The sequence below is a fragment of the Monopterus albus genome, unplaced genomic scaffold (assembly GCF_001952655.1).
Source record: "Monopterus albus unplaced genomic scaffold, M_albus_1.0 scaffold147.1, whole genome shotgun sequence".
Lineage (NCBI taxonomy): Eukaryota > Metazoa > Chordata > Actinopteri > Synbranchiformes > Synbranchidae > Monopterus > Monopterus albus.
In genome coordinates this window covers 1,256,117-1,280,970 of record NW_018128027.1, presented here as the reverse complement: position 1 = coordinate 1,280,970, position 24,854 = coordinate 1,256,117, and the positions used below count along the sequence as shown (strand labels likewise).

General features: G+C 40.8%; 5 protein-coding genes across 8 annotated transcripts in view; 2 read left to right on the top strand and 3 right to left on the bottom strand.

Annotated features, from left to right (window-relative positions):
• Positions 1-1,661: 1,661 nt before the first annotated feature.
• On the bottom strand, positions 1,662-7,784 carry khdrbs1a (KH domain containing, RNA binding, signal transduction associated 1a). Of its 3 annotated transcripts, none has more exons than XR_002276082.1 (11): positions 7,443-7,784; positions 5,792-5,919; positions 5,355-5,471; positions 5,127-5,273; positions 4,856-4,983; positions 4,361-4,622; positions 4,154-4,230; positions 3,999-4,060; positions 3,598-3,774; positions 1,796-1,855; positions 1,662-1,718 (listed from the first exon to the last, which is right to left on the bottom strand). XR_002276082.1 is itself a non-coding variant. In XM_020614509.1 (9 exons), the coding sequence occupies exons 1-9, from the start codon at positions 7,606-7,608 to the stop codon at positions 3,665-3,667; spliced, it is 1,197 nt and encodes a 398-aa protein (XP_020470165.1). In that variant the 5' UTR covers positions 7,609-7,784; the 3' UTR covers positions 2,498-3,664. The 3 variants fall into 3 exon arrangements, 1 of the variants encoding a protein (XP_020470165.1); XR_002276083.1 differs by having other exon boundaries at positions 3,623-3,774; XM_020614509.1 differs by lacking the exons at positions 1,662-1,718; positions 1,796-1,855 and having other exon boundaries at positions 2,498-3,774.
• A 143-nt stretch (positions 7,785-7,927) lies between these two features.
• zbtb8os (zinc finger and BTB domain containing 8 opposite strand) lies at positions 7,928-13,101 on the bottom strand. 2 transcript variants are annotated; one of them, XM_020614511.1, is made up of 7 exons: positions 12,912-13,101; positions 12,635-12,659; positions 12,420-12,541; positions 12,231-12,313; positions 11,693-11,745; positions 10,391-10,427; positions 7,928-10,226 (listed from the first exon to the last, which is right to left on the bottom strand). In XM_020614511.1, the coding sequence occupies exons 1-7, from the start codon at positions 12,991-12,993 to the stop codon at positions 10,140-10,142; spliced, it is 489 nt and encodes a 162-aa protein (XP_020470167.1). In that variant the 5' UTR covers positions 12,994-13,101; the 3' UTR covers positions 7,928-10,139. The 2 variants fall into 2 exon arrangements, with proteins under 2 accessions (XP_020470167.1, XP_020470168.1); XM_020614512.1 differs by lacking the exon at positions 12,635-12,659 and having other exon boundaries at positions 12,912-12,994.
• A 58-nt stretch (positions 13,102-13,159) lies between these two features.
• On the top strand, positions 13,160-16,687 carry LOC109968327 (histone-binding protein RBBP4). Its single transcript, XM_020614508.1, has 11 exons — positions 13,160-13,284; positions 13,773-13,920; positions 14,004-14,149; positions 14,404-14,577; positions 14,681-14,796; positions 14,872-15,032; positions 15,151-15,277; positions 15,379-15,456; positions 15,796-15,930; positions 16,028-16,138; positions 16,271-16,687. Exons 1-11 carry the CDS (start codon positions 13,269-13,271, stop codon positions 16,331-16,333), a joined length of 1,275 nt encoding a protein of 424 aa, XP_020470164.1. The 5' UTR covers positions 13,160-13,268; the 3' UTR covers positions 16,334-16,687.
• Positions 16,688-16,824: 137 nt separating this feature from the next.
• On the bottom strand, positions 16,825-19,489 carry LOC109968329 (syncoilin). Its single transcript, XM_020614510.1, has 5 exons — positions 19,421-19,489; positions 18,645-19,151; positions 17,318-17,728; positions 17,108-17,232; positions 16,825-17,027 (listed from the first exon to the last, which is right to left on the bottom strand). Exons 2-5 carry the CDS (start codon positions 19,131-19,133, stop codon positions 16,982-16,984), a joined length of 1,071 nt encoding a protein of 356 aa, XP_020470166.1. The 5' UTR covers positions 19,134-19,151; positions 19,421-19,489; the 3' UTR covers positions 16,825-16,981.
• A 1,358-nt stretch (positions 19,490-20,847) lies between these two features.
• The window catches only part of LOC109968306 (uncharacterized protein KIAA1522 homolog), a 26,148-nt gene continuing 22,141 nt past the window's right edge, over positions 20,848-24,854 (top strand). Inside the window, exon 1 of the mRNA XM_020614469.1 lies at positions 20,848-21,307. The gene's annotated coding sequence lies outside the window, so the exon portion shown is untranslated. The remainder of the gene's footprint in view (positions 21,308-24,854) is intronic.

Here is a 24,854-nt window from a genome sequence, read left to right as displayed (position 1 = left end):
GTGTAACATACTTGACCATAAATTCATTCTATTTCTATTCAGTGACACATGGTGGAGGCCCTGTCATGGTTTCAAGTCTTCAAGACTCAACCTGTGCATGGTTTGTAGTCTCACCCTTATGGTTTGAATTTTAATTATTCATTTAATTATTGAATTAAGTCCATTGCGTGGCGGTTGTACAAAATGTATGGACTTTTATTTTCAGCTATTTAGTTTACAGGCACACACATGAACTGTTATGGATAGTGGCACCAGACCAGTGATGGTTTTAGCACATTACTGCCTACCATAAATTAAAGGATCCTTTAGTCTTATTAATTTTTATCTTAAAGGTTCCAAACTATATGAAAAATATTACATTTGAAACTTACCTGAGATCAGTGATCACAGTCAGCATTACATCTGCATGATTGCAGACTGAAGAAACATCCAAAGTTTAGCAAATCAAAAGTAGATCTAATCTGTGCCACACTTTGCATACCAGATACGACTTCCAAATGTATAAACTGGGAGAAGGTATGTTGAACCAACTATTTTGAGATTTGTTTGAGGACACATTTAGTTGGCCCATACAAAAGGCATCACTTGGAGTATCTGCACCTTTTCTGTTTACTAGTGGTCGTGGTACCCCACCAACAGCTCCAAGTTTCTTTCAGTGGCTGGCTGATACCATACACTCCAAATCCTAACTCCATCACTGCCTTGGGTGTGGAATCATACAATATATGGCAGGGGTTTCAACTAATTGTGCCCTATGGGACCACCATTCTGACAAAGTAGTAACCTGAGGACCACCATGTGATGTGGATGGACCAAAAGGGTAGCATTTTATTTTTAGTCACCTTAGCTTTCTAAATTGTAGGCTCACAAACAATACGTGGAGTTTTCTTAATCTGGGTAATTTATTTTTAATTCATCTATTTTTGCATGGTTAGGGACCATCTGCAATACATCTGTGGACCACCAGGGGGATGTGGACCACCGCTGAAAATACTGTATATGAGCATAAATTCTCAGCTGGGTATAAAAAAAACCAGCTGTCTGTGTGTAATCTAACAAGGAGGCAAATGATGTAGTAGAAAACAAACTCTGTTAAAATAAACACTTCATTTCACAGTTTATCCCTGTAGATAGTTAACTGACTGTAAATCAGTTTGTCCTGTGTTCAAATTGCAGATAGTATAGCAGATAACACGTCTACTGGTTTGTAAATTTCACTCTTATGCCGCTGGAGCTGGAAAGTGACAGAAAAGAAATCCAAACAAGAAAATATATATAGCAAACAGAACATCACAGTAGAATATATGCATATATTATGTAGGGCAACAGTGGATTGCATAAGTGTTTTAATTTATCCTTAATGCATCTGGAAATATACTGAACAAACAAATAATCTTGACAACTACCTTATATCACATGTAATAAGAATTTTATCTTAATACAATCATACAATTTACATCAAAATGTTTTTAATAAAAGGCAGTTAAAAATATTGTAAATTTGGTCACATTCCAAAAAAAGAAATAAAATCCACAGGACCAATGATCAAATCAAACATCTTACAAAGAAGCAGTATATCACAACAGCAGAGTATTTTCTTAGTGGTGGCAAAGAAAGCTTCCGCTACATTTGACTTTTTCTTTTTGTTTGTTTGTTTTTTTACCCCCGTCTCAGAGACACTGCATCGTCTCTGCTCTTTCCAGGGACTCTCACTGAATCTGTTGAAGACAGAAAGAACAGTTTAATGATCGTAACAGCAAAATACAAATGCTTATCTAAACCCCCCCCAACTGACCTTATAGGTCCGCTAAGATGGAGTTTACGATGCCGACTGCGCCTACAGTTCTCTGACAACCTAAAAGGAGAAACAGAAATGACCACCTGGACACACAAGTGCATATATGAACAGAGGGGACAATACACATGCAAGACTAACTTTGCACTACAGAAGTATCATGCAACTCAAGCTGAAGGGTTTTTGTCCATCAATGGGATGTTTTATGCTTTGAGTGCAACTACTAATTTTCCTTCATCTACATTTTACAGAAATAATCAAGATGGAAATAGTTAAGTATTGACTGAAATTAATGGACCATTATAGGTTTTTATATTTGAGCAAGAGTTGCATCACAACCATTTGATTGTTTTTTACGGATTATTCATTGTTTGTTTTGCACAAAAAAAAACAAAATGAATCTAATAAATGAGTGTTGGGGTTAGTTTTACCTTCTTGTGGCGATCTTTAGGCTTTTAGAATCCTCTCCTCTGCGATATTTTTCTTTTATAAAAACCAGCCAGCATGACTTGGCATCAAAGTCAAGTAAGATCCCTGCAAGCTTGATTTGAAATACTGTTGAAATTCAGTTATTTCAGGTGGCTGAAGATACAGTGCTCTCTTGAGAGCTTGAAGAGATGAACTAACTAAATGTTAATGACAATACATGTTCAAGCACTGTATCATTCTTATCATGAGTCAAACATGTAATTTGGCATCACATTACCTGAAGGAATGATGAACTTTATTTTATTTTTTTTGGGAAGTTGACATTACAAGTGTCCTTTAGATAAGTTTTGAAAAACAGACAAAGAGGATAAGCTCATTGTCAAAACACTGCAGTTTTTTTTCTTAAAAGAAAAACAAAAATCACGTCAACGTGTATACATACAGCTTATTCAGCGTTGTTGTGAAACCATTAAGGACCACGTTCACAAACTGGAAGAATTACTTTTGTACAACAAAGGCAAAATACCATGTTTAGATTGATTAAAATGAAAACTAGAAACTTTATTGAAACACGCACTGCAGAAAAACATTTTTGGAATATATTTAGTAACCTATTTATCCAAAGGTACACAAAGCATTATTCATTTTGGAGACGGCACGGCTTAAAGCATACACAGTTGTCCTAAGGTTATGTACAAAATATTGGAGTTGGCTGCAGCCTTCCTTACACACAGTAAGGGTTGTTAAATTACAAGTATTCTAATGTCTGAAATGATTTTGCTAGTAACACAACAACTGATCATAATGTACCAATTGTAAAGTGTGGCAAAAATAGAGGCATTTCTTTGTCAAATGGATTTCAGTGATATCATTTTAGGAGAGCCTATAGCGTCACATAAGGCGAGATTTGTACTGCAGCATAAACAAATGTACAAGACTTTTGTTTTTAGTCAAAGCGGCTCAGGGCTGTATTTGAGTTTGCAACTAAATCTATTCTAGTTATACTGAAGTTACATCGAGACAGCATGTATCATTTTTGTCCAGTCATGAAAGACTTTTAAAATGCAGCCTATGTGAGAAGAGTTTATCGCCACAATCACATTTTGTTCAGGAACAATTAACTGAAAACTATAACCATCAAATATCACTAAATGTCACCCTTATTCCTCGGTTAGGTTTATGTCACTAGGACATTAACTGCAAACTACACAACTAAAAACATCAAATGGAATCAGATCAACAATGCAAAAGCTTGCACTCATGTTTCTCCTCTGGTATGCTATATAGATATCTAACAGAATGTCTATGCTGAGTTTTAAAAACTAAAATAAAATAAAGCATAAAAAAAGGGAACAAAACAGGAGGAAAATTACTTTTGAAAAAAGTTAAGTGAGTTACAGTCAGAGACAGCTGCCACAGCAACTCTCTACCAGTAGCCGTTCAGTATCTCCCATAAGGATGCTCTCTGTACGATCCCTTGGTCTGCCTGGAAGGGGGGGCTTTTCCTCCAGCTCCAGAGTTGGACCATGAGTTGTTCCAGTCTTCCTGAGCTGCAGGGACAAGAGCAAACAAAGACGCAAAGCATCAGTTAACATTCTGATGGAGGAAGATGGGAGGTCCGGTCACGGCTTCACAAGGGTCCTCAGTGTGTGTGTGTGTGTGTGTGTGTGTGTGTGTGTGTGTGTGTGTGTGTGTGTGTGTGTGTGTGTGTGTGTGTGTGTGTGTGTGTGTGTGTGTGATTCATGGTTAGACAAAAAGGAATGTCAAATTTTACCATAAGGCTCATATGATGAATCCTGGGCCTCCCCGTGTCCGTAATCATAATATTCAGTATCCCTGAGAAAAGATTTTGTAGTGTTAATAAAACACAGCCCCAAAATAGTTTGTTTTAATTAGCAGATAGAGCCACCAAATTTAATTAGGACTTACGCAGGTGCAGACTGTTGACTGTAATAACCATCATATCCCTCATAGGCGGATTCTGCATAGGATTCTTCATATGGTGGCTAGAAGGAAAAATTAACAATAATTATACATCATGTAAGAAGGAACCCACCCTGCACCCAGCAAAAGATCACTACTGCTTATTAAGAGACAATACATGTGCAAAGAAGAAAGAGGACTTTAGAAACTTACATAATCCTCATAGGCATCAGCTTTGGACTGTGATGCAGAAGGAGGAGCCTGGTGCTGCTGGTGGGACAGGGCCGCAGAGGGGAGCATCCTTGGAGCCCCTGCTGTAGGGGGTCTAGAGCGGGGAGCTGAGCCTCCTCTAGCAGCAGCGGAAGGTGGTCCGCCCCTACCAGATGGCGCACCTCTAGGCGCGCTGCCCCGTCCTAGTCCTCCACGCGGAGCTCCACCACGCATTGCTCCTCGTGGGCCTGGCATTCCTCGACCCCTGCGAAGAAATTTGCCAGGTTGTACAATGTGACCATACATAGAAACCTGAAGAGCTAAACAGACTAATCTGTGTCAAAGAACAAGTGACTGCTGTGTGAGCATTTAGCAACATGATGTTTTAGTGAGAAAGTGTACATGTGACTGAACATATTTAACAATGTGCTACCAGAAGACACTGCAATGTGATGTGGCAAAAATTACTGTTATTGTCACTATCACTCAGGCTTCCACCTTGGTCCTCCAGCGCCAGGTGGTCCACCCCTGCCTCTTCCGGGGTGGCCACCTCGCCCCCTGCCCGAACCATCCTGAGATCCATTCAGGAAGTGAGGATCCATGTATGGGTCATGCTCACCAGGCTCCTACAATGACAAAAACAGTCATGCATGACATTCCCCTAGAGCAGCAAGAACTGAAATTACTTGCATATCTGGAAAAAAAAATTCAATTTCAGGTCCACAAAACATTTTTGTAATTGGGATGAAAGAGGTTCTCCTTGTCATACCGGGATGAGGAACTTTTTGACCTCTTCCATGGCATGAGCCATGCGCAGATAGGCTTCTGGGATGGGTGCTGTCACCTCAATGAACACATGCAGCTCCATGGCCAGGTGTGCATATTTAGCCTCACCACCCTTCCTCAGCTCCTCCTCCTACAGGACACATTAAAAGGCAGATAATTACCATAGAGAACATCAATCACAGGAACAACTCAGTGCAGTAAGCAACCATACCTTACTCTTGTCCCTCATGGAACCTTTCCCCAGAACTGAAATCTTTGCCCCAGTGTCCTCCTGGAGTCTCTTGATTGTACTGCCCTGAGGTCCCAGAAGCTTACCGACAAAGTTAACCTGTAGGAAATATTTTAATAACAATTGGAACACAAATGACTTCAGATACACAGGGTTAGTTGGATCTGTGCCACACACTAGTGCAAATTGTATTTATGCTGTAAAGATCAGTGCAGACAGAAGCAAATGGCTGTGTCTCAGTTTTACATTTTTATCTCCAAAGTGAGAAAACAGTGAAGAAGTGCAACCCTATATCAATTTAAGTGTCACTAACACAGCTTCTTCAGTTTACTGGAGCTGCCAGAGTGACCAGCACAGTGGGACAACAGCTGATAGAAAGGGGTTAAATCCTGTATGATAAAAAGAAGGTAATCACTTACCCTAGGGTACTGCTTGGTGGGAATGAGTACCCGCTCTTTGAGTTTGAGGTTCTTGGTAGCAAACAGGTCCAGATACGTTTCCTTTTCTGGCTCTTTCTTACTTTCACCTTTCTGGATCCTCTCAATCTCTGCAAACAGAACTACTTTAAGTATGTAGTATTTATAGATGCAATGCATAACTAACTATACACGTAGATTGGTAATCTCAAGTGTTATTCAAGGCACACACCCATCCCAGATTCTATGTGTCACTGTCCTGCAAGCTCCAACAAGTCATGACAACCATAGTGATGCAATAGGTTCGCAAGAATGGGTGATTCAGACACACATGACATGAAATGTGTTTGTGGTCACATAGTCAAAGGTTTGTAAAGTCATGTAAATCTGTCTCCAGTATAGACATGTACACTGTAGGCTTCTTTTTTTTTTTGAAAAGCAAGTTTAGACCCTGATAGTATCTGCTGACCTTAGAGTTAAATCTTTACAAACTTTTTTGTAAAATTGACAAAGAAGTTGAAAGGTTACTTCACATGCTTAGTTTCACCAATGTACAAGTCCCAGCACAATATCCCAGTTAACTGTAAACCAGAGAACACCTTGCGGCAGAGACTGGTCCACCCGAAGGACAAAACACCCAGACATAAACAGAGTGATGTGGTGTATACAATTAAGTGTAGTCAGGAGTGTAACAACTTGTACATTAGTGAAACTAAGCGGCCGCTTTACAAACGCATGGCTCAACACAGGAGGGCCAACTCCAGTGGACCAGAGTCAGCAGTCCACCTCCACCTGAAGGACAAAGGACAATCTTTTGAGGACAGTGCTATTTTTGTAAAAATAGAACACCCCTCACTAAATAGGGGTGGTGGACTAAGACACAACTTGTCTTCCATCTACAACCCTGTTTTGAGATCTCTGCCCAAACATGCCCACCAGGACAATAGGCGTCGGTCGACAGGGGAGGATTCAAAGACAGGTAACGACTCTCACTGAACTGGGCTGCAACCATTGTTGGTCTTCAATGGACTGAAACACCACCAAGGGGGATTAATATCTCCAGCTCAACACCAGTCAGTCAGAACTGATGAAGCCTCTTGGATGAGAGGTGAAACATCTTCGATCTAGAAATCTAAGTCCAGTTGATTTTTTCAGGTTACTATGACCTGGATGACTGAGAATCTGCACAGACATAGATTGGTAATGTTAGCAAAAATTAACCACATCTCAGCTGACCTTGTGGCAGTCTGAAAACCAGTAAAAACAAGGTGTCTATCTTCTGTTGCCTTTAAATAAATGTCAAGTACTTGGACTATAATCTTTGCAATTATTTTGCACCATAGGCAACACGATATTAATTGCATTCGTGAATTGAATAATGAAGATACTAACGTTATTCAAAAGACCCTTATATTAACGTTAGCTTACATAGCTACATAAACATATTTACAGGGTCTGGTAAGTTAAATAAACAAAAACTGATACACTTTCATACATGAGGATTTGACCCACATTGCTGATATAACCACGTGTATCCATTGTTCAGGCCGCTGTGGAAAAACACTGGCAACCCGCCGTAGGCTACTACCGTTAGCCTTAGCTAGTTTGTGCTAACCATAAAAAGCTAGCAACAAATCACACCGATTAACTTTACCTGCAGAAATAAGCTTCATTGCATGCGTGAACGAGGAATCCAAGCTGTCTTTCTCAGCCAGGAGCTCTGGGAGGTATTTAGTGTCTTCCATTTTGATTTTCTTCTGTGCTGGGCTTGACTCTACGGCGGACTCAGACTTGTTCGTATTAGCATTCACCTGGCTCATAATGCGGTAGCACGGCCAGATTATCGATCGAAGCTTAACTAGGTTCGTTAGCTTCGCCGTAAACTAAACAGCAGCTTCCAAGTGCGGTATAATACACAGTGGAGTCACACAGCCCTGGTATCTTTCCCCTGTAGCTGGGTGTACTCCCAACAGCGGACAAAGAAGATATGGCGCAGCACCGTTTGAGTCGGCTGTGAGAGGGAGAAATACGGGAGGAGGCAGTGACGTCGCCACCGGAACGCTCTCGTGGCTCCGTGGTCCAGACCATGGCTATATTAAGGGAGGTGTATGATTTACTGTTTCTGCTACTTGCTCATTTTCTTCACTTTAATTATTTAACGAGGCGCCTGTTCTTATTCATCCGCCATAGGCTGTGCGTAGGATCAGGCATGTTTGCAGAGAAAGGCAGCAGATGTATTACCTCATTATATCAGTGGCATGCCATTGAAACATCTTCTAATGCCTGCACTGCCCTCTCCACAAAGGAAACGTAGATAATCATGGTTTTCATGCCCCAAACAGGCCTCATATCAAGAGGCTATAGAAGCTGCTTCCTCCACATGCGCAGTCGGTCGGGTTTATATAGTGGCTCCATACATTAAAAATACACTCTGCTCTTATTTTCTCCAGTAACACCAACAAATACCAGGTGTTCTTAAACTAATGACAAGTCAACCTTCAAACATCAGAGACAACACAGGACCCATCCTTCCAGGAGCAAGGAAGCTATAATCCAGCTCACTGTCTTCATTTACTGTGTAATCTGAATGACTAGATTATCCAGAAGTCTCCTTGCTTAGTTTGCACTCATTCCTGTTGCACAGTGCTTTGCAAATGTATGTGATCAAGGCAATACAGATTAGTTTAACTGTTACACTCCACATTGTTGTAATTGTACGTTTAGCCGAGTTTTTTTCCTTCACCTGATAAAGAAGTTACATGCCCAGACATGAACATATTCCATTATATAGTGCACAAAACTATTTTGTAATATATACTTGAGTGGCTGTGATAATGCTTTTCAGGCCCTATTGTTCTCATCTCACTGCCTTTGGAGTAAAAACTGGGCTTGCAGATGTGGTTTGATCAAGTTGCAAGTTCACCCAGTTTTAACAGAGTCACCCAATTTTAAACTATGGTGGTCACATTAGTAGTACATTAATAACATATTTAATAAACAGAAAACCTGTGATTTACTTTAGTAATCAGTTTGTTGGACACTGACATTTAGTCCGTGTCCACAACAGAATTCTGCAGTGTTCACATTCTCATTACAACACAACACATACATGTTTTGTGCTCTTAAAAAGGTCAAATTCAACGATAAATACTGAACATCCCAACAGCATGTTGAACAACTCAACCAATCATTCGTAGCATTTAGGGGTGTGCATCTCTTCCTCCCACTCGATTCGATACGCATCTCGATACATGGGCCATGATTAGATTCAAAAACGATACAGCTAAATTTGTAAGGCTACGAGACAGTGCAATTCAGAATGATTTCGTTTCGATTCAAGTGCAATTCAGAATGATTTCGTTTCGATTCAGGAGATAATCAGTTTTATTTTAGCTTTTATTTGAAAGACTATTCATTCACATAAGAGGCACAGAGCAGAGCACAGCAGGAAGTAAAATTTGACATCATATTAATTTTAGACCATTTTAAAAATGCGTTTGGTTCAATTCTGTGGTTCTCAACCAAGGCAGCTGTAAAGCTAACTATTGTGTCAATCTTCCGATTTGTATTGGTTTATCTTTACACCCCTAGTAACATTATAAGAATAGCACAAACATATTAATTACATAGTTTTAAACAGGTCAAAAAGATTCATCATACAAGATTTACTATTATGTTGCCATGTTTAAGTCTGAATGATTTATGCATATTTTTTCTTATAATGTTTGACATTCAAGTATTCTGTAGTAATAAATGAGTTTCTATTTTCTGCTTTGCCCTGCAGAATGACCACACCCCCACAAAACATTAAAAGGTGAGATTTTAAATGAAAGTACCATTGACCATTCAATCAATCCCACAAAAAAATAAATTCTTTGCAATGATTAAGTGCAATTTTAAATGTGTACGAATTTTTAAATGCATTTGAAATAAAACTGGGTTGACAAATATATAAAAAAAAAATCAGTGTTCTAAAGTTTTCAGTTTTACCTTTCAATTATGACATTATATACAAGTTTTCATATTTCCATACACTGTATTTCCATGAATATAATTGCTATTCCCAGAAGTCACATTTCTATTTAAGGATTTTATGACTTTTGCAATGATCGTATGAGATATTAATGTCATATAACTGATCTATAATTGGTCAGAGAGCTCTTCCATTGCACTTTGTGCTGTGTTCATAATCAAAACTAATGTTGAGAAGCGCTCCTTTCAATCTACAAGTAGAAACCCAGATTTCATAAGTCAACAAATCAGTGTCTTAGATGAAAAGGCCACTTAAATTGGCCATGTAGATACTCCGTTTCCATCGAACCAGAAGTGCGATCTGTATCTGGAGGGGCTGTCAGATATCAATAATTGCAAATATCTCTGGTTTTTCTTTATCATGGATCTGCATTGCAGAGTACGTGATGGCTTTCACTTCTGTTCCCTTGAATGACAGCAAAGGAAATAACACTTAGAATAAATTTTATATGCTTTATTAATTTTGCATAATTCTTTTATTAAAGAGTCAGTGTTGTATTGTTAGCCCATACAGTGATAATCATGTTATAACTTTAATAATGAATACACAAGCCTCCTTTACCAGCTTACCTGTGGATGCTTTGCAAGACTGAATTCTTCCCCCCACCTTTAATAAAAAAAAAAAAAAAGGCACATTAAGGTGCATTATTATTAATTAACAGATAAATTCAATACAATGAACAGTATTGGCTGTTTGGACTTTTTCTCTTGGCTACAACTCATCCACAGTTCAAACCATTTACAATTCAGTAAACTCTTGTATATTCTACATTAGTGTACAAAGTACGCATTTTAATATTAAATGGTAGACAGTCTTATACTTGTATAGCACTTTTCTATGCAATGAAGCACACTCAAAGTGCTTTTACCGCTATTTTCCATTCACGCACACATTCATACACACACATTCATACACACACATTCATACACACACACATGCTGAGAGCACAGCCACCAGGAGCAACTTGGGGCTCAGTGTCTTGCAGCCAGCTCAGGAAGTTCTACCTGCCCCAGGAGCTGCTGATACAGTTCTACAGAGGAATCATCGAGTCTGTTTTCTGCACCTCCATCACTGTCTGGTTTGGCTCAGCAACCAAACAGGACAGGAACAGACTCCAGCGGATTTTGTCCCTCACACCTGGGATAAAATCTGTTCGAACTCCTCCCCTCTGGACGATGTTACAAGTCACTGTATGCCAAGACAACCAGGCACAAGGACAGTTTCTTTGCCCTGGGCCATCAATTTGATGAACACTTGACCCACAACAGTATGACTGGCCAATAACCCTCAGTGCAATACCTGTAAATATACATGTACATCTCTGTTTTTAAGTACCCTATCTGTATTCCTGTTTATCTCATTTCACAATGAGGATTCCTTTGCCTGTCTGCATTGTTTACTGCCTGTTTACACTGTTTATTTTGCATTGTTTGCACTTTTTGTTGCTTGTTAATACTGTTTATTTTGTTATACTACACAGCCTTATGTTGGTTTACCGTTTACTTGCCCCTTGCATGGGGATATGTACATGCACATTGCGAGCCAATGTACCAGAGTCAAATTCCTCGTGTGTCCGACACACCTGGCCAATAAAGCTGATTCTGAAAAACAGCCCCCTGTATATTCCAGTTGCATATATAATGGCAGGTGAATCACATACAATTCAGCTGTAAGTGCTGTCCATGCATCCATATTCAGAGTCACCTTTTCAAAACCTGTCAAACGATTGCGCAGCTCACATGCATTATCATCATACAGTTTATCCCGTCATGCTGTGACTGTGTACTCCAGCTGAACAAATGCTATCAAACTTTAACCCCCCCCCCCTTTATGCAACCTTTATGTTATTGTGAAATGGTGCCTAAACTTACCCAATGGAGCGAATCTTGAAATGCATTCTGTCTATGTGCACAACTTTGACCTCCTAACGTACAGGGATAACACGATTATAGAATAACATAAGAAAATACATTAAAACATACATCATGGAAGTTATACAAAAGAAAACATGCACAGCCTGTTTTGTTATTGAGAAACTGACTTATATTGTTAAATAAAAAGTCAAGTACTTCACACATTTATGGAACCCTTATGTTGATTGTTTTAAAGCAACACCTCTGAGTCATCGCTGTTTTGTTTTCTTTTTTGTCATTCTTCGTTTGGGAGGGAGAGTTAGACACTGTGGTGTTAACTGATTATTTAGTTAATTAATCAGTAAATAAGTTAATATAACAAGCAGCTATGGTACATATTACACAACATTTTGCACACACCCATCTACCTACCTCTCCAGCAAATCGCATCATAAAGTGGTCAAAGGGCAGAGACCATTCTCCCCCACATGCATTTTTGAACTAAATGAAATCAAAATGTGATGCACTCCAAAGTGGGTAGAGTTAACATACTCACCCTGGGAATAAAATAGAGTTCTGCACAAAACTTGTACAACCAGTCATCTAGGAAGTGGAAGAGAAGAGACTCCATGTCTTCACCTTTTGATAAAGCACAATGAAGGAAGTTTATTTTCAGTGATCTGGTAACAACATGACCAGTAGAATAGATATAGTTAGGGCTTGTGTTGAACAGAGCGACTCTCACCCTCTGATTCCACCTTAACAGTATCGATCGGTTCCACTGTTTCTGTGTCTGTCATGTAGCCGAACATGCCCATGGCACACTGCTCAAAGGCCTCCTCCAGAGTGTCTCCCCAGGAGTGAATTCTTGGAAGAGAAGACATGACAAAGGTGAGCACCAAAGAACAGAGAAACATGAGATCTGAAAATCAGATTACCAAGATAACAATACACACTCACTGTACATCTGCTGTATGATCTAGGTCTGTAACAGAAAAAAACAAGGTGAAATGATGAGGAAAGAAAAAGGGGACTGCGTGCTGCTCCAGCAGCTTGGTGACTACGTGATAACAGCTAAATATTTCTATAGAGCACGAAGCATAACCATTACGTTAGCCACAGTTAACTTAGCTGACCTCGGACACTGCAAAAATAGTTTTCAATCACTGTTTTCACAAGTAGATAAACAGTAAATGAACTAAGCTAGCTAAACTGTGTATCATCATTTCATACTTACATTCGTATTTCTTGGTGATTGGTGGGTATTTTGACTTGATAGCTATCTGTGCCTCTGTCAGATCCAGTGAACGGTCGTCCATTGTAGTTGTAAGATTGTTTGACGTTATAAATGATAAACAGACCTTCTTTTTAATCTACCAGTGTTATAGCCAAGCTTTCAAAATGGAAAAAGGGAAGCGACCCCGGATGTAGTTATGTGTTGCAATAACGACTTCCTGTCGGCTTTAGTGAATGCTGATTGGCCAGCGGTGTTCTACAGAGTTGGCGCCATTGCGATTTTTAGTGCTGTCTTCCGAGCGCTCTCCTCAAAAATACTTATTTTTTTTGCTAGTAATAGTGGTTTATTTACGACACAATGGCCGACAAAGACGGTAAGGATGTTTACTTACCTGACTCCGCACTTAAATGTGTGTCTGAGATGTTCGAAATACTAGAAAGTACAAGTCAATATGGACTGGTGGTGGCTGGCGCGCCAACCAGCATCTCCTTTCATTGTTAGAAACTAGCCAGCTAGCGATTAGCTAGCGTTAGCTCCTCATAGGCTAGTTTACATGCTTTTTAATTTACGAGCGGAGGCAGATTACTGTTCCACGTGGATTGGTTAATGTTATTGCTTAGGATCTTCCTCATCAGCGGGTTACAGATTTTGTATTTATGTAGCTAATTCTAGCTAAATGTACTAACGTTAACTTATTAGCAAAATAAACCTTATTGCTAACAAATGTTACTTTGACAAGCAGACGCCTAGCGTTAGCTGGACAGGTTATGACTTTAACTGAACCCTCTGTCGAGTTCAGACAAGTTAGATGCTGCATGGTTTAGTTGAGTTTTGGTTTTCTGGGAAATATTACTTTTACAGCTGCGTTTGATGATGCTGTGGAGGAAAGAGTAATCAATGAGGAGTATAAGATCTGGAAGAAGAACACCCCTTTCCTCTATGACCTGGTCATGACTCACGCCCTAGAGTGGCCCAGCCTCACCGCCCAGTGGCTGCCAGATGTCACCAGGTGAGTAGGGATCTGCTGCTCCTGTGTAGATATCAAAACATGCCAAGAGATAGGAATTAACGAAATTGTGTCCCCCTTCATAGGCCAGAGGGAAAAGACTACAGTGTCCACAGGCTGGTTCTGGGGACACACACCTCTGATGAGCAGAATCACCTTGTGATTGCCAGTGTTCAGCTCCCAAATGATGATGCCCAGTTTGATGCCTCACACTATGACAGTGAGAAAGGAGGTGAGGGAAAATTCAAATTTGGAAGGATGGCTGTGTTTAAACCTTGAGTGTGACTGCTTCTTGCACAAAACGTATGAGTGAAGAATGTTAAAATTATAGTGGTGTTCACAAAATATAGACACCTATTTTTTATTTAATTTTATTTGTTAGTACAATGCAATTTACCATATTTGTGTACAGTATTCCAACAACTGCAGAATTTTAGTCCACACATGGAAATTTGAAATATTAATCCTGCTTTTCTGTTACTTCAGAGTTCGGAGGCTTTGGCTCAGTAAGTGGGAAGATAGAGATTGAGATCAAGATCAACCATGAGGGAGAAGTGAACAGAGCCCGCTACATGCCTCAGAATCCTTGCATCATTGCCACCAAGACCCCTACTAGTGATGTGCTGGTCTTTGATTACACAAAGCATCCATCCAAGCCTGGTAGGGTTACAGCCAAAACACTATTTTCTGAAGAATTTCCAAAAGTCTACAGCAAGTGTTATTTCTCCACATTTATTGCAACATTGATTTTGTTTCAAAAAAGACCCCTCGGGAGAATGCACCCCTGATCTGCGCCTGAGAGGTCACCAGAAGGAGGGTTATGGCCTCTCTTGGAACCCTAATCTCAGCGGCTGTCTTCTCAGTGCTTCTGATGACCATGTAAGCAGTCCTCTTTGTCTGTTTTTGTTTGTTTTGTTAATATGTATTCTTACCCATCTCTGTTCTCTGTTATAGACTATCTGCCTGTGGGACATCAGCACAGTGCCCAAGGAGGGTAAGATTGTGGATGCCAAGACCATCTTCACAGGACATACTGCTGTGGTGGAGGATGTCTCCTGGCACTTGCTCCATGAGTCACTCTTTGGATCTGTGGCTGATGACCAGAAACTCATGATGTGAGCAGCTCCTAACTGAACAACATAATTCACTAACCTCTCTGATGACTCAAAAGAAACAAAGCTCTTCAGTTTTAGCTTTTTTTCAACCATGGTGCTTTTGTCCATTTTGAAACAGCTGGGACACACGGTCCAACAACACCTCCAAGCCCAGCCATGCAGTGGACGCCCACACCGCTGAGGTCAACTGCCTGTCTTTTAATCCCTACAGTGAGTTCATCCTGGCGACTGGCTCTGCAGATAAGGTAGGTCCACTGTACAGTCCAAAGGTTCAGGATGAATTTTTATTTTCACAAGTGGTGTAATGGGTTTGATCAGTGGAAGCTGACTACTTTTTTATTTTTAGACTGTGGCTCTTTGGGATCTGAGGAACTTGAAGCTGAAGCTGCACTCGTTTGAGTCTCACAAAGACGAGATCTTCCAGGTAACTAGCGAACCTCTGTTTAGTTTAATTCATTTAAAATAATGTTAGTAGTTAATTAGAAGTTATTGCTTGGTTGATGTGGAGATATGATGTAAAGACTGAGCAACAAGTTAAAAATGTAGACTTAAGTGAGTACTTTGTTGTGGAATGAGGCTTATTGGGGCCATTGAAGCACACCTGTTGTTTGCACCTGCAGCTACTGTATATGAGATAATTGATGAAATGATGAGGCCTTTGTAAATGTAGGAATAATCATAAAGCAAACAGGCAACAGTTAGCCAACTGTTGTACCGGTTTTAGTCTAGTGTCTTTAGCATCTAGTCCATGTCTTCCCAACAGGTTCAGTGGTCTCCCCATAACGAAACCATTCTGGCCTCCAGTGGCACTGACAGACGCCTCAACGTCTGGGACCTCAGTAAGATTGGAGAGGAGCAGTCTCCAGAGGATGCTGAGGATGGCCCTCCTGAGCTGCTGGTCAGTTTTGTGATTCGTGTGTGTGTGGTTTTTTTTGTTTTTTTTTTAATTACATTTTAAGTGTAGTAATAATCCCTCCTGTTCTGCTTCTCTTTAGTTCATCCATGGTGGACACACAGCTAAGATCTCAGACTTCTCATGGAACCCCAACGAGCCGTGGGTCATCTGTTCTGTATCAGAGGACAACATCATGCAAGTTTGGCAGATGGTAAGAGCTTCATGACATGTAGGGCTGTCAGAACCTCATAAAGAGCAGACATAACATGGAGAAATCTTTTATTTCAAAGTGCATTTATTACCACAGTCAGTCTGAGTTACAGTACGCATTCCTATCCTACAGGCTGAAAACATCTACAATGATGAGGACCCAGAAGGTGCTGCAGATTCAGAGGTCCAGGCATGAGTCTAGTCTCCATGTGTCTTCATTTGACCTGTTTATTAAAAATTGATCAATTTTCCAGAGTTGAGTGCATAAGAAGTAACATCTTTTAAACATACATTTTGGGCAGCACTGTTTTTGTAGAAGATAAAAGAATAAAATGCTGTGCTGTCATCATGTTGTGAAATATTTAAGATGACTATGTATTGGTCTGATTTTTAGATGCATTAGTTTTTCAGACTCCCAGTGCTCCACTGTGGCTTGTGAAGAAGCCATCACAGATGTGTCCGTCAGTCAGGTTTGCTTTTTGATGGTTTCATTTCTGTCATCTTGATTATTTGTGTGAAAACATTTCTACCCAATTCCCTTTTTATTCAAATTGTACATACTGTAGGTCTTTCTTTTGTGTGATATTCATAGTATGAATTTTCAATTTTTTCTTTCAGCATTTTTATTTTTCTGTGCTGCATCTTGTGTACTTAAGTATGTTAATAAAAAATGGTTTACAGTAAATCTGTGCTTTGTTTCTTGGTACAGCGTATCAGACTTACATAGAAGTAATTTCTTGTAAAATATTATTTTAGTCATTTACTCTGTAGAAGCCATATATCACTTTATATCTTGCTGGTAATGTATATTTCTTGTTTAAGAATATCCACTGGAAACAGAAAATTAAAGGTCCTCTTCTGCAGTAGTTTCACCAGGCTCATCACAGCCTCTGTAAACCAAGGCAATGCGTTATGTTTTATCTTTATGCCCGATGATGATTCTAGAAGCTGAAGCTCTAAGTAAACCTACCTCAGAAATGTCAGCTCTGTCAAAAGGCCTTCCTTAAGAACCTCCAAATTGCGTTTAGATTTTTTTTGAACTTCAAACTCCATTTTGAGTTCTCTCAGAGTCTCTCTTAATTTTTCGATAGTGTCCTGTGCAGAGTGGTGAGACATCTTAGGCAGCTTTGTGTTACCACACACATTGTTAATATTTGTCACTTGACTCGAGTTACCGTACCTTGTGTTGTGTGATGCTCTCGTCCCTGTCTCTCTCCATCAGAGTGATCCTCTGCTCCAGACAAGATCTCTGCACCTCCAGTTTCTGTATGTCCTCTCTCAGGGGCCCCAGGCTGGCCCTCAGGTCCATTGCTTGCTCCCTGCTCTTCCTCAAGGCATCCTCCCCCGTCTGCCTCCTCTTCAGCAGGGCCATGAGCCGAGGCTCATACCAGCCCTCCAGCGCCTTCACACTGCCACTGAGCCGCCTCTGCAATCTGACAGATGCCTGGCGGCACTGGCTGACATCACTCATGGCCCTAGGCCTGTGGGGTTTAGTGGCCTGATCCCTCAAGTAATCGAGTTGGTTCTGGTGGGCCTCCCAGAGCTGGGACAACTCCTGGGTCAGATTTTGGATGTGGGCCTTGAGCTCCTCCTTTAAACAGATATAACATTGACAAAAACATACATGACACTCAGTATTTGATGCAAAGCTGCTGCAAACCAAGTATTTGCAGAAATATGCACAGGAAGATTTTTCATCAAGATTGAATTAAAACATGTTGACCTTACCACAGGTGTTTAAAAATGTCAGTTAAAATAGGCAAATCAAAGGACAGTGACTCCCAGCTAAGTAGTACCTTACAAAAAGAGGCCAAAAAGCTGCAGGCTGAAGCTACTGTTCAGTTTTTACAATACATAATCCTAACTGACCATAAAAACCCATCTCTAACATGCTGATCATACATTGTTATACTATCCATGTTAATTTAACAATTTGTAAACAGTTTTAAACTTGCACTGCGTACTATGCCTTTACAATTTCTTGATATAGCAATCCCATAAATTCCCCCTTTATTTGAAGTATCTTTTTTTTAAAATCAGTCCTGAAACTGTTGCCTAAACACTCACATAAGGCCTTCTCTCATTTGGAACTCTAAGGTTAAAACGCTAAATGTTATACAGTATTGCAACAGCATTTGACACTGTTGATTCAACATCAACATTTAGACCTACTATATACAATATGTGGTTTCTCATATATCAGCTGTCATCACTCCTGTAAATTTGATTCCAGACACTTTTAATCTAAAATATAATATAATCTTTAACAACTTTAATTTATAAATTCATAAGGTGATCACACTTATGTGGTATGCCTTAAATTATGTATTGAGCACTTGCATTGCTGACAGTTTTTAGGTGGTGTTGGATTCACAGTATTTCCTGCAAAACAATTGGGAAACAAATCAGGATAAAATCTGAATGCAGCATAAAACAAAAGAATGATTTTAGATCATAGATATTAAAGGATAACACCAAAATGTAGACAAAAATATCCTATCAGATACCTGCGTGACAGCAGACTGAGCCACCTCATACTCATCTGCCGCCAGCGTCACCTGGCTCTGGATGCAGTCTCTGGCTGTGGCAAGCAGTTTCTTCTTCACCTTCTGCACTTCCTCATAAACAGCCATGTAATCCAGCTGAGCCAGAGTGAGCAGTCGCTGTGTCTCCACAAGCTTCCCTCTCAGGTGCTCAACAACTCGCAGCATAGGCTCCTGCAGACGGAGGAGCTCTTGTATGAGCTCGTCCCTCCGCTTACCGAGACAGGACACTTGCCGGATGCAGTGCTCGAAAAGCTGCCCCAAGCCATCCATGCTAGCCTGGTCCGCTTGCATTGTAGGGTGCTGTGTACACTCATCTAGGGGAATGATTTTCTCTGGTTTAGAGTCAGTATGGATGCTTTCTTTGATCTCTTCAACAAATCTAAGCTCCGGGAGTGAACCCTCGATAGATGCCTTGTCTTTTCCATCCTCTGTTGATCCTTGATTGTCCATCAGCTGATGAGAGGCAAACTGTAAGGAAGAAGGAGGGAAATACTGTCCTTAATCCTATTACCAATATAAATAATAAATGAATGATACATTGATAATACTGTAGTTCTTACTAAATCCCTCTGATATGGTAATTCAGTCTAATTTGCACAGCAGTATTATTATTAACTGTAAATATAATCAAGTACAATTATGATATCACACTAAATAATACCTTAAAAACCCTCAGGTCAATATCAGTCTCTTATACAGATCAGTAACAATTTATATTAACTTATATTTCTACTCACTTTCTTCGGATAGGATAGTCCAGACAGATGGTGCAATCAGCTGTGGACACGGTTTGCTTTAGCCTTCAGGACAGCTATACAGTGTCTGTATCCAGGAAAACAGAGGCACACTTTGTATTTATTAATAACATTGGAAGCTCAGGGGAAACTTTATCTAGAACCCTCTCATCTCCCCACATGGGATCACAAACTGTGTCATTGCTGTGGGCAGACTGGCCTACATGCTTTGGATGCATCAGCTAACACACGTGGAGACAGAGAGCTATATTTAAACAGCTTTACAGACTGTTTAATGCATCTAAGAAGACAGTGCTGGTTGAAAATCATCTGAGCAATAACCTTCCACCTGACAAACACTCTGCCTCAGTCTACTATACAGGCAGAGGTGGCAACATTATCAGGCCCATGCATGCCTTTTCGTTTAATAGTGTCCTCCATGATTGAGCTCAGCTGCCCATAAAGTTTGCATGGTTCATATAGACTATTTGGTTGTAATGCTTTGCATGCTGCCAATCAAATTCTTCACAGGACAGAGATGGCATCCAAACTACACCACAGGGGAATTTCATAAAGGAGAGTGTTTAAAAGATATGGGCATCTTCAAAAATATGTCATATCTTTATTTTATAATGTCTCATATTCTGTATGAAAAATACAGTAAAACAGTATGCAAACATGCCAGGTATAACTAGGCACTATATGTTATTCCAAAGTCCATCATCTGTGCCCATGGGAACACTGTGTCACCGTCACCTGTTCAGCTAAACCTCAAAGGTCCCTACATTGTGTCATGATCAGCAAGTAAAGCTGCCCATAATGTCGAGGATGAACTCAATTATAAGGCCAGACAAGGATAAGCAGAACATTGTCTGTTTAATAAGAACGCTGGTCACAAACAACTGTACACAGTTCAGAAGTCTGATTAAATGTGTATCACTCTCAGGTCAATAATTCCAGTCCAGGATCAGAGCCAGCAAATTCACACATCCAAGGTATCCCCAAGAAGATTGGTCAGTAAGTGAAATCCATAAGTGGATGCACAGAATTCAATCAGAATCCGAAGGGTTAGGCAGTGGTCAACAAGGCAATCTGGGGTTAGGGCTGGAATAACAGGCACGAGAAGAAACACTGGAAAGTCTGAACAGGAGTCTAGAACAATCTGGCAGCTTCCTGGTGGGAGAAAGCTGCCTATAAAGGGGTGTAGATAATTACCACTGATTAGAGTAAAGGGTCCATAGCTGCAAATGATACCTTAACCGGAAGTGGTGTCAGAATAAAAGCATGTTACAGGAAGCAGAAGAGACAGAATCATGACCGGTTGGGGTGAGTGGACAAACAAACAAACAAACAAACACATTTTCCTTAGAAGACATTTTCTTTTCATAAAAAAAGTCTTCACGCATTTCCTCCATTCACAGTAAGAAATGCAAACTAGCGGTGGGAAAAGAAAGTTCCTGCTCTTCCTCTCTTGCGCCGCTGTTAGGGTGCTTGCTGTTCCTCTGTCCCGCCAGTAGGTGTCCTCGCAGAACTGACCGCAGCCTGTTACTCGCACCTGAGCGCGCCCGACCTTCTCCAGGTGGGATCTGCAGGTCGACGGAGCAGCGACATTTTATTTCCCTTCTTTGGGGCAGTGGCGTGTCCGTAGACAGACAGCACGGACAGCGAAGTCCCTTCATCTGACAGCCAGACAGACCTCTCTGTGTCGGTGGGTGCAAACAAATCCAGACTCCAGTCACTTCCTGAAGTTTGCTTTTCACGGAAATGGTTCACCTGAAGTTTTCCGTCGGGCGGTAAAAGTTTGGAGAGTTGGAAGAAGGACGCAGCAGGAGGACGCTCCAAATGGAGAGAGGGTGAATCAGCCCATCTGGACCAAAACAGTCTCACAAGGTAGGATTGGCAGCATTTTGGTTGGTGTTGTCGTATAGGTTTTAACTAAAAAGTGCAGTTGTTAGTGCTCGTTACGTATTTGGTTAGCTTCTCCTATTAAAACTGAATAAACTTTAAATTGGCTTGATAAAAGTGGAAAATAAAAATTCTGTGAGGTTGCAAAAAGTCAAAAACAAATAAAAATATCACCAGGACCGACGGGACCACCTTTAAAAATAGGCTCTACATAACGTACATTTTATTTACACGGTTCATGTTATTCTACTTAAGTTGTTTAGACAAGCTTACAACTAAAATGTGGCCTCAAGAAAATCTTGTCCAAATGTCCAAACCATGTCGTTTTAAGTGTAATCACATAAAGTGAGGTGCAGATGTTTGGCAGGACTTTGAGCACAGTAGCATGAATAATAACTAGGTGTGGGATATTTCCCCAGCTTGGCCTAAGGGATCCTAAGCTGAGGCCATTTAGACAATGAAGACTATTGTGTTATTTCCCATTACATACCCAGCAGCAAATGACTTGTTGGCAGCAAGGTGCTCTGACTACTGATTTCATCCCTATCAGCCAATGACAGTCAGTAAGGAAAATTCACAAGTCTTGAAAAGACCCTCTGCTGCTGGATTAGACTGACAGACAACATGTCCACTTCAAAATCCCTGTTTGTCTGCCTTCTCTACTGGACTTCGGACTCCAAATCGAAACCTTTCTGCAAACTCTGCAGCACTTTCAGCAGTCCAGGATCGATGGAGTTTTTTTTTTTGCTTCAAGTTAACCTCTTGTACCCTCTGGTAGGTGAGGCTGAGACAGAGCCATTTGTTTAGGAAGGGTGTGTCACATACTGGCGCTGCTTCCTTAGCCAGGCTATCATGCCAGGACTTGTACCCATGGAGATTACAGATGTGTTATGTAAGCACTAGCACTGCAACAGAACCTTACAGGTACCTGAGACTAAGAGAAACATCAAGGTAGATATGGGATGACAGCACATAGGAGATGAGGGACAGGGCAGGATAATAAAAGACAGTCAGCACGTTCTGCTATTGGGATATGGTGCAGCCAGGTAGGTTCAATTTCTCAGTTGCGTGTTGTGATAAAGTGCAAGCGCAGTGGAGTAAAGAGTCAAGAAAAGGCATCCGGAGGAACAACTAGTGTTGTAAGAGATAAAGACATGATTATTGTGTGAATGCTGTGAGCGATGTGTCATGCAGGCTGTGAGAGGAAACGTCTGTCTGATGAGTGGGACACTGTGCTCCCAATCAAAGGGCTTAGCTGATAAGTAATACAGTGGGTGCTAATCAACACTTCCTAAAATGTCATCAGTAGCTGTTAGGGGCAGGAGTGCATCAGAATTCACCTAAGGTCTGCTATAAACTGAGGGACTCTTTATTCCCACATTTTATTTTTCTGTCAGACTGACTGAGCTTCAGACCAAAAGCTTTTCCAAGCAGATAGAGAGTTTATATTTTGACTGGGACAGAGCAGACACACAAAGGATGTATTTTTAAACCCCAGCATCCAGCTGTATTTGCTGGTTGCTGCTGCACAACCTTTTCTGCCTGACCTGTCAGTTCAGGGGTCTTAAACTCCACAGAGGCTGCAGTCCAGAGTTAGACCCCTGGCAACCTCTGGAAGTAAAACAAACGAGACGGCTTGCAGAGCTCAGCCACTCTCTCTAAATACTGCTGGAGAAAATGAAAGTTTCTGCTTTGTTGTAGGAAAGAAACACAGAGTCTTTTGCTTTTTTTGGTCTTCTTTTCTTTTCTTGGGGAGTAAGCTCAATATCTTTGGCTTGTGGACCGGTGGTAGAATAAAACAGTTAATTTAAAATGCTCCCTTGGACTCTAGGGAATTGTAATGGGCATTTATAACCAGTTTCTTTTGTTACTGACAAAGAAATAAAGTGAGAAAATTAGTAAGAACTTACAGCTGTAAAGAACGACATTTTAAATATTATAGTGTGTGAGAGACACACACACACACACACACACCACATTCTAATGCGGTTTAATTGGAATACATTTTGAGATATGGATAAATGGTGACAAAATGGGCCAAAAGGTGTTCGTACTTCCTAACTATGGTTGATTTTTCCTCATACCTTGATGTATACTTTTCCACATATTCTGTAAACAAAAGTTTGGTCTGTTTCCAGAGGTAAACAGTTTGTAACTCCCCTCTGAGAAGCACACACACAGTTAACAATAGCCAGTTATAATATCTCAAAATGACTCCCATGCACCAGTTATTATCCTTTTTTCTTTCATGGCTCGGCCTCCTAGGTGAAAGGGAGAACAAGAAGAGGGGATGAGGGACAAAGCAAAAGGAGGAGGTGTGTGTGTGTGTGTTTGGGGGGGGTGAAAGCAGAGTTGGAGAGGAGAGTTCCTCACTTGGTAATTATCAGTCTCTCAGGAATGCAGCTGCTGCTCTTACAAGACAAGCTGCTGCATGGCTCTCTTGGCCTTGCAGCACACCCCATTACCTCACCTCTGCACAGTACTACCTCATGCACATACACAGCCTCTGTAACTTCAGTTGTTGTTTATTTTTATCCCCGTCATTACTGACATGGTCTTCTGAAACTTGATCCTTTCACCAGCAAACAAAGGGACCACATAATGTCAGCAAGAGATTGTCTCTCAGTCCAAGACCTTCGCCGCTGTGTGTTTATACTAATATGCTATTATGAAACCAAACTGTAGAAAACTTGTGACCACCCTGGACTCCTGCTCTTGATATGAAATTTTCATGAGGTAGATGGTGTCTGTATTTATGTTTTGTGGAATCCTGTGTGAAAGAGGAGACGACTTCCCTTAGGATAGGAAATCTTCCATTATTGCCTCATGGCTCCCACAGAGCTCTTTTAAATTGAGAAATGTTCCTGGCCTCCTTGAGTTGTCCAACTGAGTATTTCCAATTGGCCTGTTAATAGAACAGAACATGTCTTGTACACTGAGTGTTTGCATATGAGTTCTAGCCCAGACAAGGTTGCTTAAGTAGCAGTGCTCTTCTTTGTTTGATAATGTACAGCGAAGACAGCCAACGCCCTGACTGATGCCTGCAGGTGCCACACACAAACACCAGTTTTCACACTGCTAACTCTAGCCTTTTAGCTACAGAGTCACACTCAGTGTAGTTTAAAAACTGTTATTGTCCCAGACTGGCTCCTACTGTAAAGTCTATACAGGTGACCTCAGCAGGGAGATGGGATCAGTTTCAAAACATCTTTTTTTCAGCCCAAAGGGAAATGATTAACCTTGCTAATCTGTTATTTCCGTCTTGCAGAGACTAACCGCATTCAGTTCGACCTTACCCTCAGCTCACTAACAGCTAAGTCATACCGTGTGGAACCCGGCAGCTCAGACATAGATCTGAGTGGCCTCCTGGTTAAACTGAGCCAGTCCTAATTAAAGCCAAAGTGGCTGTATCACTGCCACTCCTTCTTGACTTTGCCTTATTTCCTATGAGGCAGTGGAGTCAGTTTCCCTGTGACTCGCTACCGTCAAAGTTGAAGGTCCTGCAGACCCGCCCCCCCCTCCTGTGACACTA